General features: G+C 44.9%; 1 protein-coding gene across 3 annotated transcripts; it reads left to right on the plus strand.

The window, feature by feature from the left end:
- The first annotated feature begins 816 nt into the window (after positions 1-816).
- Utp23 (UTP23 small subunit processome component) lies at positions 817-6,230 on the plus strand. Of its 3 annotated transcripts, XM_038342800.1 has the most exons (4): positions 946-1,069; positions 1,622-1,819; positions 4,288-4,462; positions 5,688-6,230. In XM_038342800.1, the coding sequence occupies exons 2-4, from the start codon at positions 1,764-1,766 to the stop codon at positions 6,069-6,071; spliced, it is 615 nt and encodes a 204-aa protein (XP_038198728.1). In that variant the 5' UTR covers positions 946-1,069; positions 1,622-1,763; the 3' UTR covers positions 6,072-6,230. The 3 variants fall into 3 exon arrangements, with proteins under 3 accessions (XP_038198726.1, XP_038198727.1, XP_038198728.1); XM_038342798.1 differs by lacking the exon at positions 1,622-1,819 and having other exon boundaries at positions 817-1,069; XM_038342799.1 differs by lacking the exon at positions 1,622-1,819 and having other exon boundaries at positions 817-1,069; positions 5,691-6,230.
- Positions 6,231-14,346: the final 8,116 nt, after the last annotated feature.

Here is a 14,346-nt window from a genome sequence, read left to right on the forward strand (position 1 = left end):
GTTATGAAGTAGCAATGAAAATATTTTTAGGGTTGGGGACCACAACATGAGAGTTGTATTGAAGGGTCGCAGCATTAGGAAGGCTGAGAATCATCGCCTTAGATGCTCGTATTCCTGGCTACCTATGTACACTCATTTCAGGACCTCAGAGATTGACTGCAGAAATGGCTGCTCACTGGACCTCTTCAGCCTTGTTCTCCATTGGGCCACATTAATTAAATCTTTTTACTGTTAATTTGGCTGTTTTAATTGTGTTCTCCAGAACAGGCTTATGGGGTAGAGACTGTGACCTCGAGTTGGGTATACAGACCTTCTTACCGTGACACGTGGCTCTTTGATGGGGTCGATTTTTAGGGGTGTGGTAAAATACCTGTGAACATCAGGCAGTGTTGGGTTCCAGACGCTGAAGAACCACGTGCCCTTAGCAAAGGCGCTTTGCTTCTTTAAAGACTAGCAGCCAGCCAAACTTGCCAAGGTAAGGCTGTCCAACACTGGCTCCTCTCCCTCTCTTGAAAATTAAAAACATTCAATGGGATGATGTAAATGGCAAATTACAGAGTGCCTGGAGCAATGGCGTCATCGCTGGTTATTTTCATATTACTAGTGTTTTAGAGACTTCCTAAGTGCCAGGCAACAAGCTGCAAAAAGCAACATTTTTATTCCAGCTCACGGATGTGAACGGGCCAGCGCGCGAATTTGCGAAGCTCCGCCCCCTTAAGGCTTGCGCTTGGAGCGGGCGCTCCTCTAAGAGTGACGTAAGTCAGAGAGGCGGGGCGTGTACTTCCGGGCCGAAGAGGCTTCGCTTCCGGGGGAATACAGGCGTCTTGGAGTGCGGAAGCGAGGCTGTCGCCGCCGGGTCCGGGACGGGGGCTTAAGCAGGGATGAAGATCACAAGGCAGAAACACGCCAAGAAGCATCTTGGCTTCTTCCGTAACAATTTCGGGGTCCGTGAGCCCTACCAGATCCTTCTGGACGGCACGTTCTGCCAGGCGGCGCTGCGGGGTCGCATCCAGCTGCGGGACCAGCTGCCCCGCTACCTTATGGGAGAGACCCAGCTGTGCACCACGAGGTGGGCCTGCGGGGCGGGGTCGCGGGTGTGGCCCTCGGTAACTGACCGATAGGTCGGGCGGGTGATGCTGTGTCCTGCCAATAGTCCCTATTAGCCCTGCGAAATCAGAACGCGTATTTTTGTAGCAGGCAGGCCTGGCTTTGATTCCTGTGTGATTTCAGGCAAGAAATGACGTTAATTATGAAGTAGAGGGAATAATTTCTTCCTTTTTAAAAAATTTGATTTATTTGTTTTTATTCCATGTACATTGGTTTGCCATTATGAGGCGTTGGATCCCTTGGAACTGGAGTTATAGACAGTCGTGAGCTGTCGTGTGGGTGTTGGAAATTGAACCCAGGTCTTCTGGAAGAGCAGCCAGTGCTCTTAACCACTGAGCCATCTCTCTAGCCCCAAAGGAATAACTTCTTAAAAGTTGCTGTCAGGTCAGATGAGGTATAGTGTACACAGGGCATTTTTCAATGAACGTTACCCCCTCTCTATAGTGGTTGCTACCTTTAAGTTTAACACAGAGGTTTTCAAGCCTTCCAGCTGCCAGTGAGATATTATCTTCAGTTCCTAGGAAAAGAAGTCAAGACTGGAGATTGAAACTTTTGCCCAAGGCCATTTCTAAGTACCAAATGTCAAGCGCTGCTCCAGACCCTGAGAACACATAGTGGGCAGGACAGAGGTCCAGCCTTCGTGGGCTGTGAAGTGTATGAAGTCAACTCTTGATGGCTGTCTTCATCCCACATCTGTGCCTCCTCACTTCATGTAAGTGAGCACACTTAGGGCAGAACACTGTGGGAACGGGAGGGTGGGGGTGTAATCTTAAAAGGCTTCATAATTGAGTCTCAAGGTTTGTTCAGACCTGAAGGTGGGGAAAGTCTGTTTTGACAGTATAGAAATGGTAGTGCTGAGCCAGGCGGTGGTGGCGCACGCCTTTAATCCCAGCACTCGGGAGGCAGAGGTAGGCGGATCTCTGTGAGTTCGAGACCAGCCTGGTCTACAAGAGCTAGCTCCAGGACAGGCTCTAAAGCTGCAGAGAAACCCTGTCTCGAAAAACAAAAAAAAAACAAAAAAAAAAAAAAGAAAGAAAGAAAAAGAAAAGATAGTGCTGTCGGTTGAAAGAACTTTTGAACAAATGCAGTCGGTTGACCTCTGAAGAAGAGGTTGTATCTAATATTGTGGAACATGAAAGTACGGTGAACTAAAGCTAGACCGTGAACAACTCTTAAGAGTTTTAGTGGTTTTTGCATTGTAGAATACTTGCTTAAGCAAATAAATTAAAATGAGTCATACTGTTACAGCTCATGAATAGCTGGTTTGAATGTTCTTTATATGTGAATACAAACCTAGCTGTGCCGTGTGCTGTGGTAATGTTCTCTCTTGCAGTGACTAGCCTTCCGTATTTAAGAATGTCTCATGCATGCTTTTAATCCCAGCACTCGGGAGGCAGAGACAGGAGGATTTCTGTGAGTTCAAAGCCAACATGGTCTATAGGGCTAGTTCCGGGATAACTAGGGCTGTTATAACCCTGCCTTGCAAAAAATAAAATAAAAGAATTTCTCAAGTAATGCTTCTTCTGGGTTACAAATAGCCTTAAAACTTTAACCCCAGGCTGGAAAGATGGCTTAGTGAAGGTGAAGTCTCCTCCTTATTCTCGTAGAAGACCGAGTTGGGTTCCCAGCATCCATGTCACGAGTCTCATAACTGTAACTCCAGCTCCAGGGCATCCAACTTGCTCTTGTGACCTCTGCAGCCACCCAAGCCCACACATATACACACAGTTTTTTGTTTTGTTTTTGTTCTTTAAGCCATGTTTTCTCTGTGTAGTCCTGGCTATCCTGGAACTAGCTCTTGTAGACCAGGCTGACCTTAAACTCGGATATCCACGTGCCTCCAGGGTGCTGGGATTAAAGGTGTGCACCACCACCAGCCAGCTACTTTGGGAATTTTTTCAAACAACACAGAAGTAGAATGATGCAGGAAAACATTGATACCCATTGTTTGCATATACCGGGATGCTCATTCTTGTTGAGCCCATCTCTTCCCTACATTCTTACTCGAATTAGAGCATCTCCCCTTCATTCTTTGTTGTTTACCAGCTATTTATTTATTTATTTATTTATTTATTTATGTATGTTTTTTGAGACAGGGTGTTTCTGTAGCTTTGGAGCCTGTCCTGGAACTAGCTCTTGTGGACCAAGCTGGCCTTGAACTCACAGACATCCTCGTGCCTCTGCCTCCCAAGTACGGGGATTAAAGGCATGTGCCACCACCACCGCCCATTTTATTTTTTATTTTTTTTTATTCATTCTTCTCCCATACAGTACATCCCAACTGGAGTTTCCTCTCCCTCTATTCCTCCCAGTTCTCCCCTCACCTCCCCTCTTCTGTAGTTCTATTCCTCCTGTTTCCCTTCAGATAAGAGCAGGCCTCCAAGGGGTATGAACCAAACATGGCATAACAAGATACATTAGGACTAGGCACAAACCCTCATATCAGGGCCAGACAAGGCAACCCAGTAGAAGGAAAAGGATTCTATGATCAGGCAAAAGAATCAGAGATACCTCCATTTCCACTGTTAGAAGTCCCACAAAAACACTAAGGTAACGACTATAACAAATACAGAGGACTTAGCACAGACCCATGCAGGCTCTGTGATCGCTGCTTTAGGCTCTAAACCCCTGTGAGCCATACTTAGTTCATTCTGTAGGCTGCGATCTCCTTGTGTCCTCAACCCCTCCAGCTCCTACAATTTTGAAGAACCTTTTTAAAATCAGGATTCAAATAAGATACACAAGTTGCTTTAGATTCTGTGTTAGGATATTCTGAAGTTGTACCAGCAACCGAGAGGCCTCTTCAGGCATCTGGAAGGCTCACTGTATCTGGTACCTTTAGAAGAGATGTAGACTTGAGGATATGTTAGAAATTAATACAGTTTATCACCTAGCTTCTGGAGTCATTTGAAGTTAAGCAATGACCTGTGAAGAGCATTCTCCTTGCTTCCTGTACACACAAGAGCTCAGTATATTCTGGCATTGATATTCTTTCCACTTGGAGTATGTAATTTTCAGTCCTTCATTTAAGAAGAAAATATCAGCAGTACTATAAATTCACGTTTTGATGGTATAGTTTTGCATCGTAAACACTTGTGTAGTGTTTCTGCTTGCTTTGTATACACAAAAAGAGAGTGTCAGTTGTGATTGTGAGCTTCTCTTGACCTTGTTTTCTACCAGATGTGTGTTAAAGGAGTTAGAGACTCTCGGAAAGGAATTATATGGAGCAAAACTGATCGCACAGAAATGCCAGGTTCGAAATTGTCGTCATGTCAAGAGTGCAGTGAGCGGATCAGAATGCCTCCTGTCCATGGTGGAGGAGGGAAACCCTCATCATTATTTCGTGGCAACACAGGTGATGTTACTTTGAAAACTGCGGTTCTGACCACTTCTGTGTATACTTCACGTGATCAGAAAGAAATAAGTGGAAAAGATAATGCAATGTTGGAGTTTATTTACTTATTGCGATGTGTTAGACAATGATTCTATCACTTAGCTAGAATCAGTGTTTCATGTTTGGACTTTTAAAAATGCAGACTTTTCAATGGAGCCAGTAAAAGCAGTTACTAGAACGTATGAGGAGAAAACCTTAAGTAAACTTCCAGAAGTTTCCCTTGAGAGGATGAGAAATTGTTGCAGTAGTGCTGACTGCTGCAGGGTTCTTCAGTGGGGGGAGGAGGGCAGAGCCTCTGCATTCTGTATTCATAACTGTTTCTCATATTCCTCAGTTAATACGATTTCTCAAAAAGTCATGGTACATATCCTTTAAGGCTAGCTTCAAGGGGCTGGAGAGGTGGCTCAGTAGTTAATTAGAGGACTGGGGTTCAATTCCCAACACCCTCTTTTGGCCTCCAAGGCCATACATGAGGTGCACAGCTGTACATGTGTGGCACAGCATACATGTAGCTAAATATCTATACACATAAAAACAGTTAACCTTAAAAGAAAGAGACCAGCAACACATGGAGTGTTGAAGGCATTTAAAGGCTGGGAGGCAAAGGGGGAGGTGTCAGGGTTGATATCAAAACACTCCCATGCAGATTTGCTCAACCATACTTCCAGAATGATCTGAGTCAGATCACTTCTCCACTTCAACCTCCTCCTGCGTTGATGTTTCCAGCTAATACTTTAGCATAGAAACAAGAGAAACTTCCTAATGCATTTTCTTACATTAGTTGATAGTTCATGGCCCCAGTATTGCGCACTCTGTAGCGCAGACTGCTGCTGCCCACCTCTCTTCAGCACCGCTTCTATGTTTCTTGTCCTCTATTATAAGACATGCTTTGGTTAATAAAGTGTACTGATGTGAGGGATAAAAACCAGTCTCTCTTGCCAGGCGGTGGTGGCGCACACCTTTAATCCCATCACTCGGGAGGCAGAGACAGGCGGATCTCTGTGAGTTCGAGGCCAGCCTGGTCTACAAGAGCTAGTTCCAGGACAGACTCCAAAGCTACAAAGAAACCCTGTCTCAGAAAAAAAAAAAAAAAAAAGTCTCTCTTTTCCATATAGCCTTATTGAAATTCCTGTAAACTTAATTTTAACTACCTAAACTTGAGAAACTAAATCCATTTTCTTTTTAACAGGATCAGGATTTGTCTGTGAAAGTAAAGAAAACTCCTGGGATTCCTCTCATGTTCATTATTCAGAACACTATGGTCTTAGACAGGCCGTCTCCCAGAACAGTGGCCTTTGTGAAGGCGGTCGAGTCAGGTCAGCTGGTCTCAGTGCACGAGAAACAAAGTATTAAGCAACTGAAGGAGGAGCAAGGTTTAGTGAGGAGCCGGGAACCTAGGAGGAAGAGGAAAAAGAAGGTAGGCGGCCCCAATCCTCTCAGCTGCTTGAAGAAAAAGAAGAAAGCACAGGACACAAAGTCGCCTGCTTCAGAAAAGAAGAGGAAACGGAAGAGAATCCGGAACAGATCTGCCCCGAAAGTGCTTCCTGAGCAGCAGGGCGTGGAAGGATGAGATGTGCTGTGGATGCTCTGGAAAGCGATGCGGAGACTCATTTCCTTGAAAACTGTGAAAGAGTTTACCCCAAAGACTAAACTTATTTTTCTAAGTTAATACTGGCACATACACTTTTGTCTAAATTAAAGAGTGGTTGGGTTTCTTTATTAGCATTGATCTTCAGTTGCATTGAGAGGTGTTTTATTATAAAATTATCGTCTTCTGTTTCTCCACTCCCACCTCCCAAGTAGTATGTATGTGTATAGTTTGTGCACTAGTATATGTTTACATACGTGCATGAGCTTGTGTGTGTGTGTGTGTGTGTGAGAGAGAGAGAGAGAGAGAAAGAGAGAATGTCTGTGTAGGTGTGTGAAGATGTGAGGCATCTTCCTCTGTCACACTCTACCTTTATTTTTTGAGACAAGGTCTCTCACTGAACCAGTAACTTGCCAGTGAAGTGCAATCATTAACTCAAAACTTATTAGCTGTACTGGGCCCACCTAAGATAGGCCTTATTAGCAGTCACAGTGGGGGGAGGGACTAGTGGGGCCTACCATTTACTTCCGAACCATTTGCTAGTGAAAGATTCTTAGAGGGGGGAATCACGTTCATTGTGACGCCATGCCTCAAAGGATAGCTTCAAACAGGTGGTCACACAGACAGACCTGGTTAATCATGTGGGTCACAATGAGACTTGTGGGAAGGAGGAGGCTGTGGGCAGGGAGGGTAGGAGGCTGGAAGGAGAGAGTGGTCACTGTCCATTTATCCATTTAGTAAAATTGTCTAAACAATTTAAATTGATTAAAAAAAAAAGTCCTGGCTAAATTACAGTACATCTCGGTTTGGTTTCAGAATACCCAGCATGTAATGTTAACTTAATATTTCTGAAATAGCTGCCACTCAAATACTACAATATAGGAACATTATATGGGAATTTATGCTTGGAGGAGACAAATTGACTGACTACACCAACAGCCCCTGAAAATTTGAAGTGAAAGGTTGAAGAGTCTGTTCCAAGACTATTCACATGACGTTTGCTCTTCTCTATGTAGAGATCTGCTTACCTGTGCCTCTACAGCTGCTAATTCTGCCGCAGGAGAAGATGCCTGTGACCAGGACGTTTCATCAGTAGTGTCTGTTAGGTTAAGTCCAGACATCGCTGTACTCCTGAAATAGTTCTTGATTAATCACTCTGTGCAAACCATAGATTTAGGTACCAAGTTTACTCTTTAAGAGCGTTTGTGGTTTAATGGAATGTATGAACAGGACCAGCCTTGGGAAGATGGGGTGGTCGAGTGCTTGCCTAGCCTTGTGAGACAAGAATTTATCTCCTGGCCAGGCAGTGGTGGCGCACACCTTTAATCCTAGCACTTAGGAGGCAGAGAAAGGCAGATCTCTGTGAGTTCGAGGTCAGCCTGGTCAGCAGAGTGAGTTCCAGGACAGGTTCCATAGCTACACAGAGAAAAAACCAAAACAAAACAGCAATAACAAAAAAGTAAAAAGAAAAATTCATCTCTTGCAACACACACATTCAGAACAAAATGATTTTTTTTTTTTGAACTAGAATGCAGCAAGTACTTTTTAAAGCTAGGAACCATCTTTCTAGCGCTAGAGCAGATACTGAACTAGTAGTGGACATAAACAGTAAGACTGCTTCCTTTAGCTGTCATTGCTGAAACGCCAAATACCCCTTAGTCTACATTTCCGCTCGTCCATTGGACCCAGTTACCAGTTTCCGCTCACGTTGGGAGTCATCCGGTGACAGACAAACTGAGTGGGAAGTCAAGTCTAGAGTCCAGTAGTACAGCAGGCTTGTGAACTCCCTACTGTTTCCCCCCAGTTCAGCACTTTTGACTGTCGGACACACTTAGAAAGTGTCGCCAGCCTTCGTCTCTCCTGTACAGATTCAGGGTCATTCGGGTGGGGAAAGTCACGTGGAAGCTGTTGGGATTGCTCCTTCCCTCAGGAGAGCAAATAGAAAACCAGGCCCTCGTGGGCAGAGCAGCAGAGATCACTACCACGGTTGTATGCTTGAGTGAGGCCGTGGTGCTGATTTCATGAGAGGAATAGATAGACTAAGGAGGACGAAGAATCCGCCATATTCGACACGGTAAAGTAACAAGGCTAAAAGTCATCTGTAGGTTATACGAAAACTTAGCTTTCTGAGCCTTACTTTTAGAGACTCTGAATCGCCGGTCCGAGCGAGGACCTCTGTGAAGTTGTATCTTTAGCACAGTCCCGCATGATCAGTATTAGAACTAGGTGGGAACCTGCTAGAAAGGCAAAGTGTGAGCCCTGTTTCACATTTAGCAGTCTCTGGGCAGGGGGCCAAGAACCTCTATTTATGTGGAGATATATATTATGTGTGTCGATGCCTTCAGAAGCCGAATCAGAACATTGTGCCCTCCTGGAGCTGGAGTTATAGATGATTGTGCGCCTCCTGATGAGGGTACTGGGAATTGAACTTTGATCCTTTACAAGAGCAGCAAGAGATGCTCTTAGCCACTGAGCCATCTCTCGAGCACTGAGGAACCTCTATTTTAATGCGATTGCTACGTGACTCTTGCTCTCTGAAGTTTAAGAGTCACGTGGTTGCAGTAGCCTATAGGAAAGCAAAACCAAAGAGAGGCAATGGGATCTGGGAAGTCACCATGACTGTAATAGTCCAGGTTTGGGTCAAATGTCAGCTCCAGAACCAGAGCACGAGACCTGTCTCAGACAAGGCAGCAGCATCAGGCATAAGGAGAGGCAAACCTTCTGAGGAAAGCATAGGGACTCTTCCCTCAACAATCAGCTAAACAAACACACAGCTTTTTCTCCATACACACCAATATTAGCAAGCTAGTCTGAGGATGAAATAATAACCCATGGAAACTTGTCATTTCAGTGTCTGGTACATAAATATTTAGTCACCTGCAAGATTTATTTTTATTAAAGTAATGCATTGGAGACACTCAGCATAGTTGGATTAGGAAATAGAACCCTGACATTTTTGGGTTTTATGTTTTTGTCTATGATCTATACTAAATTAACATTTGTGTACTAAGCAAATTAAGGGTAAATTCTGATTATTTTCCACTTGGGGATTTCTAGTTGTTATAAGACCCTTAAAAAGATTTTTCTAATTAAATTACCTTGTCTTCTGTTTTTGCATTTTGATAGTGCTCTCCCACAGAGCTTACACTTGGCATCTTATGCCTTCGAAGCTGCATTACTTAGAGTTTGTTTCAGTTCTGAATAATAGCCACTAGGACAATCGCTCAAACAAGTACGTCAATTACATTACCCCTAAATGACAAACCATCCCAGAGCTCATTGTCTTTAGGATTGCTGGCTTTTTGCTGAACCTCACCTGGTTATGTTTTGAATTGTGGCATTTGGGCAATCTGGCTTCTAACTGAAGGTCATCATAGGAACAAGAGAAGGGGTGAAGCATTGGGGACTACCTGGAGGAATCAAAGGACCCACATTCAAAGGATGACGTGTGAGCTGTTGCATTCTCTTTAATAGTTTCATTATGAAATGCTGGGTAAGGCCAGGAGGCCAGGGTATTTATAGTCTGTTGTAAATGGCGTGAGAGACCTTGGCCGGACAAGGGGCCACGCTGGTGGGTGAGGGACAGACACGCCATGCAGGCAGAGCTTATGTGGGAGTTTTATTGTGATACAGGGAGTCGGGGAGGGAAGAGAGAGATACAGAGAGAAAGAGGAAGAGAAAGAAGAGGCAAGGGCCAGTTTGCCTCTTCAGAAGAGCAGTGGGAAAGAGATGAGAATGTGCCCATTTAAGAGCTTGTCTCCTAAAGGGACCTTCACATCTCCGTATAGACTAGGTAGTGACATAGCAGCTATAGGACCCTGGGTTGGCCAGGGTACTACCTGGGTTTATCTTTCCAGGTGACAAGAGCCAGCATAATCCCTGAATTCTAACACAGACTGAGGTCCCTTATGACCAAACCAAACTAATGCTAGCAGGTTTGGAAAGGCCTCACCGAGAGGAGAAGTATCGACTCAGAAAACCCAAGGCCACGTCTCAGCACAAAGGAGATTTACTGGCCCTAGAGGGACAGATGGCAGAGAATAAGAGACAAAGACGGGACAGAGAGCAAGGGAGAAAGGGAAGGGAAAACGGTAGAGATGGGCAGAGATCCTTGTTCTGGAGGGGTCAAAGGACTGTCTCTGGATAGAGAAGAGACAGATGTGGCACATAGGAAAATGGCAGTTTATAAAGTTTTACTTTTATAAATAACCCCATGTTAGGATGAGGTATTTAATTTTAATTAAGCATGTTCATTAGGTGAGCCAAAAGGGACTTTGACTTCTAGACTTCAATAGCTGGACCTTTGGTAGTCAGCCTCAGGAGGAGGAAGTGACCAAATAAGGGAATAGACTTGCGGGGGGGGGGGGGGGGGGGGCGGGGGTAGCTTTAGGGATGTAATCTAACCAGGAGAGGGCACCAGATCTCATTATAGATGGTTGTGAGCCACCGTGTGGCTGCTGGGAATTGAACTCAGGACCTCTGTAAGAACAGCCAGTGCTCTTAACCGCTGAGCCATCTCTCCAGCCCATTAAAGGAGCTTCCTAATCACTGTTTTGGTCAGAACTAACTCCCTTCTGCTTCCAGTTGAAACTCTACCTTTCATCAAAGCTTTGCTGACTTATTCAAAATATGTGGATTTGTTTTATTTCACTGTGTCCTTGCACAGGTTCCCATCATGCCATCCAGAGATCCAAAAGGGTAGGCCAGGTAGGGCTGCTCTTCCAATAAAGGAAGGCAGAGGGGGCAGAACTGCCGGGAGCTTTATAAAGCTCAGGCTCAGAGCCAGCAGACATTACATGTTGAAGACAGAGTCAAAGATGGGGAATACTCTCCTGTGGAAAGAATGGAACAGAGACAGGGAGGAGGGAAGACTTAAGGGCCACCCTTCAGACTGCCCCAACAAAACAGAAGTCTATCTGTCTCATATCAAATTCTGTAGGCAAGTGATTCAGGGCTGGCATGGGGCTGGGAACTTTCAGGAACTCCAGCAACTTCCATTTTACTGATTTATGTGTAGCCCCATGGTCAAGGTTCCCTCATGAACCAAGGCGACCTCCTCAGCTCTAGTCACAAGGTAAGAAAAAGGGACAAACTGAAGGGGTGGCAGAAGTCACAAACCACCTGTCATTTACGGAGGGCTCCTAGAAGTCGTCAAACCACATTTATTCAAGGTGCAGGCCTAGTTTCTTGAAAGGAAAATGACAATATGATCTTTATCCTAACCAGCCTTGTATTCAGGACACTTGATTTCAGGGACACTATTACTAAGAATGAGGCGCAATGATTTGTACACAATCTACTCCAGACTATGAATTTGATACATACTTGTTGCTTTATAATAGTACATTCTATAAAATGATGTAGGTGTCCCCTCTGTATGCTACGAATATGTTTTATTAGCATTGGTTAATAAAAAAGCTGTTTCAGGCAATGGCTTAGCAGAATAAAGCCAGGTGGGAAATCAGAAGACAGAGAGAGGAGAGAGAGAGAGAGAGAGAGAGAGAGAGAGAGACAGAGAGAGACACAGAGAGAGAGACAGAGAGACAGAGAGAGACAGAGAGACAGAGACAGAGACAGAGAGACAGAGACAGAGACAGAGAGACAGAGACAGAGAGAGAGACACAGACAGAGAGAGAGAGACAGAGAGAGAGACACAGACAGAGAGAGAGAGACAGAGAGAGAGAGAGAGAGAGAGAGAGAGAGAGAGAGAGAGAGAGAGAGAGAGAAGGTGGAGTCAAAGAGATGCCATGTAGCTGCTGAAAGAGAAAGATGCCTGCTGGAACCTTACCGGTAGGCTCGTGGTGATACACAGATTAATAGAAATGGGTTAATTTAAGATGTAATAGTTAGTTAACAAGAAGCCTGAGCTAATAGGCCAGGCAGTGTTGTAATTTATATAGCTTCTGTGTGATTATTCGGATCTGGGCAGCCGGAAAATGTAATGCAGTCTCTGCCTACAATAAAACACTGGTTCTTCACTTTTCTGTAAAAGGGATAATAACTGTCAATAAGATAAAAAGATGCTTCAAATATATTTAACGTTGCGACTGTTCTTTGAGGCACCACAGATATGATACCATTATTCTTTCTGTCTGACTCATTGACCTCAATAAGCTTCTTTTATTAATGTATTTATTTACGGTTAGAAGAAAGGGCATATGGGGGGAGGGGGCCCCTGTAACCTCCAGAGGCCTGCAGAGCGAAGATCTGAGGGAGGCCAGAAGACAGTCCAGTTCACCAAGGCTTACTAGCCCGTGTTGGTTCAAACTTGGAAAGCCTGCCCCCAAGTGGTTTATTTCAGGCATATTTCAGCACAACTTGATGGAAAACTCTACTGGTGATAACCCAACCCCACGTGCACAACGAAGTATAAATGAATCTCTTTGAGGAACAAAGTAGGCTAAATAAAAGTTGGATGTGACTACATCACAATGGTTTGGAAAGTACACATGATGTCTTCCATAAAGATAGGATCTACAGACCGAATGTGAGAAGCAAGCTTACGATAAAGGTCTGCAGGAGGGACCAGACCTCACAGAGAGTACGCAGGAAGCACAGCCGCTCCCAGCCTTCTGGGCAGATGACAGGTCTTGCACACACCTTCCCTCCAAGGGACAACCCTGTGTGCGAAACGTCCCAGGTTCCCCACGTGCTCTTTTGTGAGCACAAAGACCTCTTACCTCCTACATGTATGCATGCTATGGTACCAGTGTGCAGGTCAAAGGAGAGGAAAACCTTCAGATATGAGTTCTCTCCTTCCATCACATGGATCCAGGGGCTGAGCTCAGGGAGCCATATTTGGTGGCAAGCACCTTTGGTTTTTGGAGACAAGGTTTCTCTGTAACTTTGGAGCCTGTCCTGGAACTCACTCTGGAGACCAGGCTGGCATCAAACTCACAGAGATGCCGCTGGATCTGCCCCCCAGAGTGCTGGGATTAAAGGCGTGAGCCACCACATCTGGCTTCTCCATAAGAATCTAACCACAGAGTCAGTATTAATGAGATTGACAGTCGTGGCAAAGTGTTGCCCTGTACCTGTTACGACAGCCGTATTACAGAAGGCTATGGATAGATTCGAACTCTTAACACAGCTGATGGCAGAAATGTGAAGCGACAATCCAGAATCATTCAGAGTCGCTTGAAAAGCCAACCACTCATTTATCACTAAAGCCTGTAATCCCATTCCTCAGTGCCGACCCAAGGGAAACAGCGAAGTGTCTTCATACAGGAACCATACACTCATTCACAGCCACTCAAGCCTAGGAACGACCTTGGGTCTATGCTTAGGCAAGCGAGTGCCCAGGTCTATTATACCCGGGCAGTGACATATGACTCAGCCACAGAAAGAAATGAGTTATTGGTACATGCAGAAATGCGGATCTCAAAAAGGCTTATGCTCTAGGGAAGAGGCAAGTAGCAAAACCACAGAGGGTCTGATCTCATTTGTGTAACATTCTGGAAAGAACAAGACAGTAACGCCAGGGCATCGCCAGGGCATAGGTCAGCGGTTGCTGCAGGCTGGGAAAGAGAGAAGGGACATGACAAAAAGGGTCCAAAGGAACAGTAACAGGCGATGGAAATGTGCTTTCTCTCAATCGCAGGGATGGGCAGAACTTCACAGATGCTGCCAAATTCATAGAAGGTATACCTAAAGTGAATGGATTTTATCATATATAAGTTATGCTTAAGAAGAGACCTGATGAAGCTTTTGGCTAGTTTCTGCCCCTCCCCACCCCTACTTTCACCTCGAGCTACACAAGCGTGGCCAAATGCAGGAGGGAGGAATGATTATGGTTTCAATTGATAAGTGCGACTTTAAGAAAATAATGCCCTCAGTCACTCCCGCCGTCAAAGGCTTATGTATGGCTTGCCTTTAAACTTCAAAGAATTCATTACTTTTGTATTTTAATGTCTGCAGCTACACTATTTGAAATGGATAGACGTATTTAGGAAAATGCCCCTCTTTCAGCATCATCGGACAACGCCTCTGACAAGTCTCGAGTCACAGTGTGCTGGACACTGACGGGCTAAAGGAAGTTGTTTCTGTAATGCAAAATGGTGTATCCTGAAACCAGGGAAATGATGAGAAAATTCCGAATGAATGATTAACAGTCTCCCAGACTCCAGACACAGCCCTTTGCTCTCCATACCATGCAGGCTTATCAATGGCAGGAGAAACCGTGGTTTTCCTGAAGGAGGGCTGTGGTACTACGGTTATGCCAACCCAGCATCCCCTGGACAGAGGCTAAAGGTCCAGA

This window comes from Arvicola amphibius, chromosome 9 (genome assembly GCF_903992535.2).
Source record: "Arvicola amphibius chromosome 9, mArvAmp1.2, whole genome shotgun sequence".
Classification (NCBI taxonomy): Eukaryota; Metazoa; Chordata; class Mammalia; order Rodentia; family Cricetidae; genus Arvicola; species Arvicola amphibius.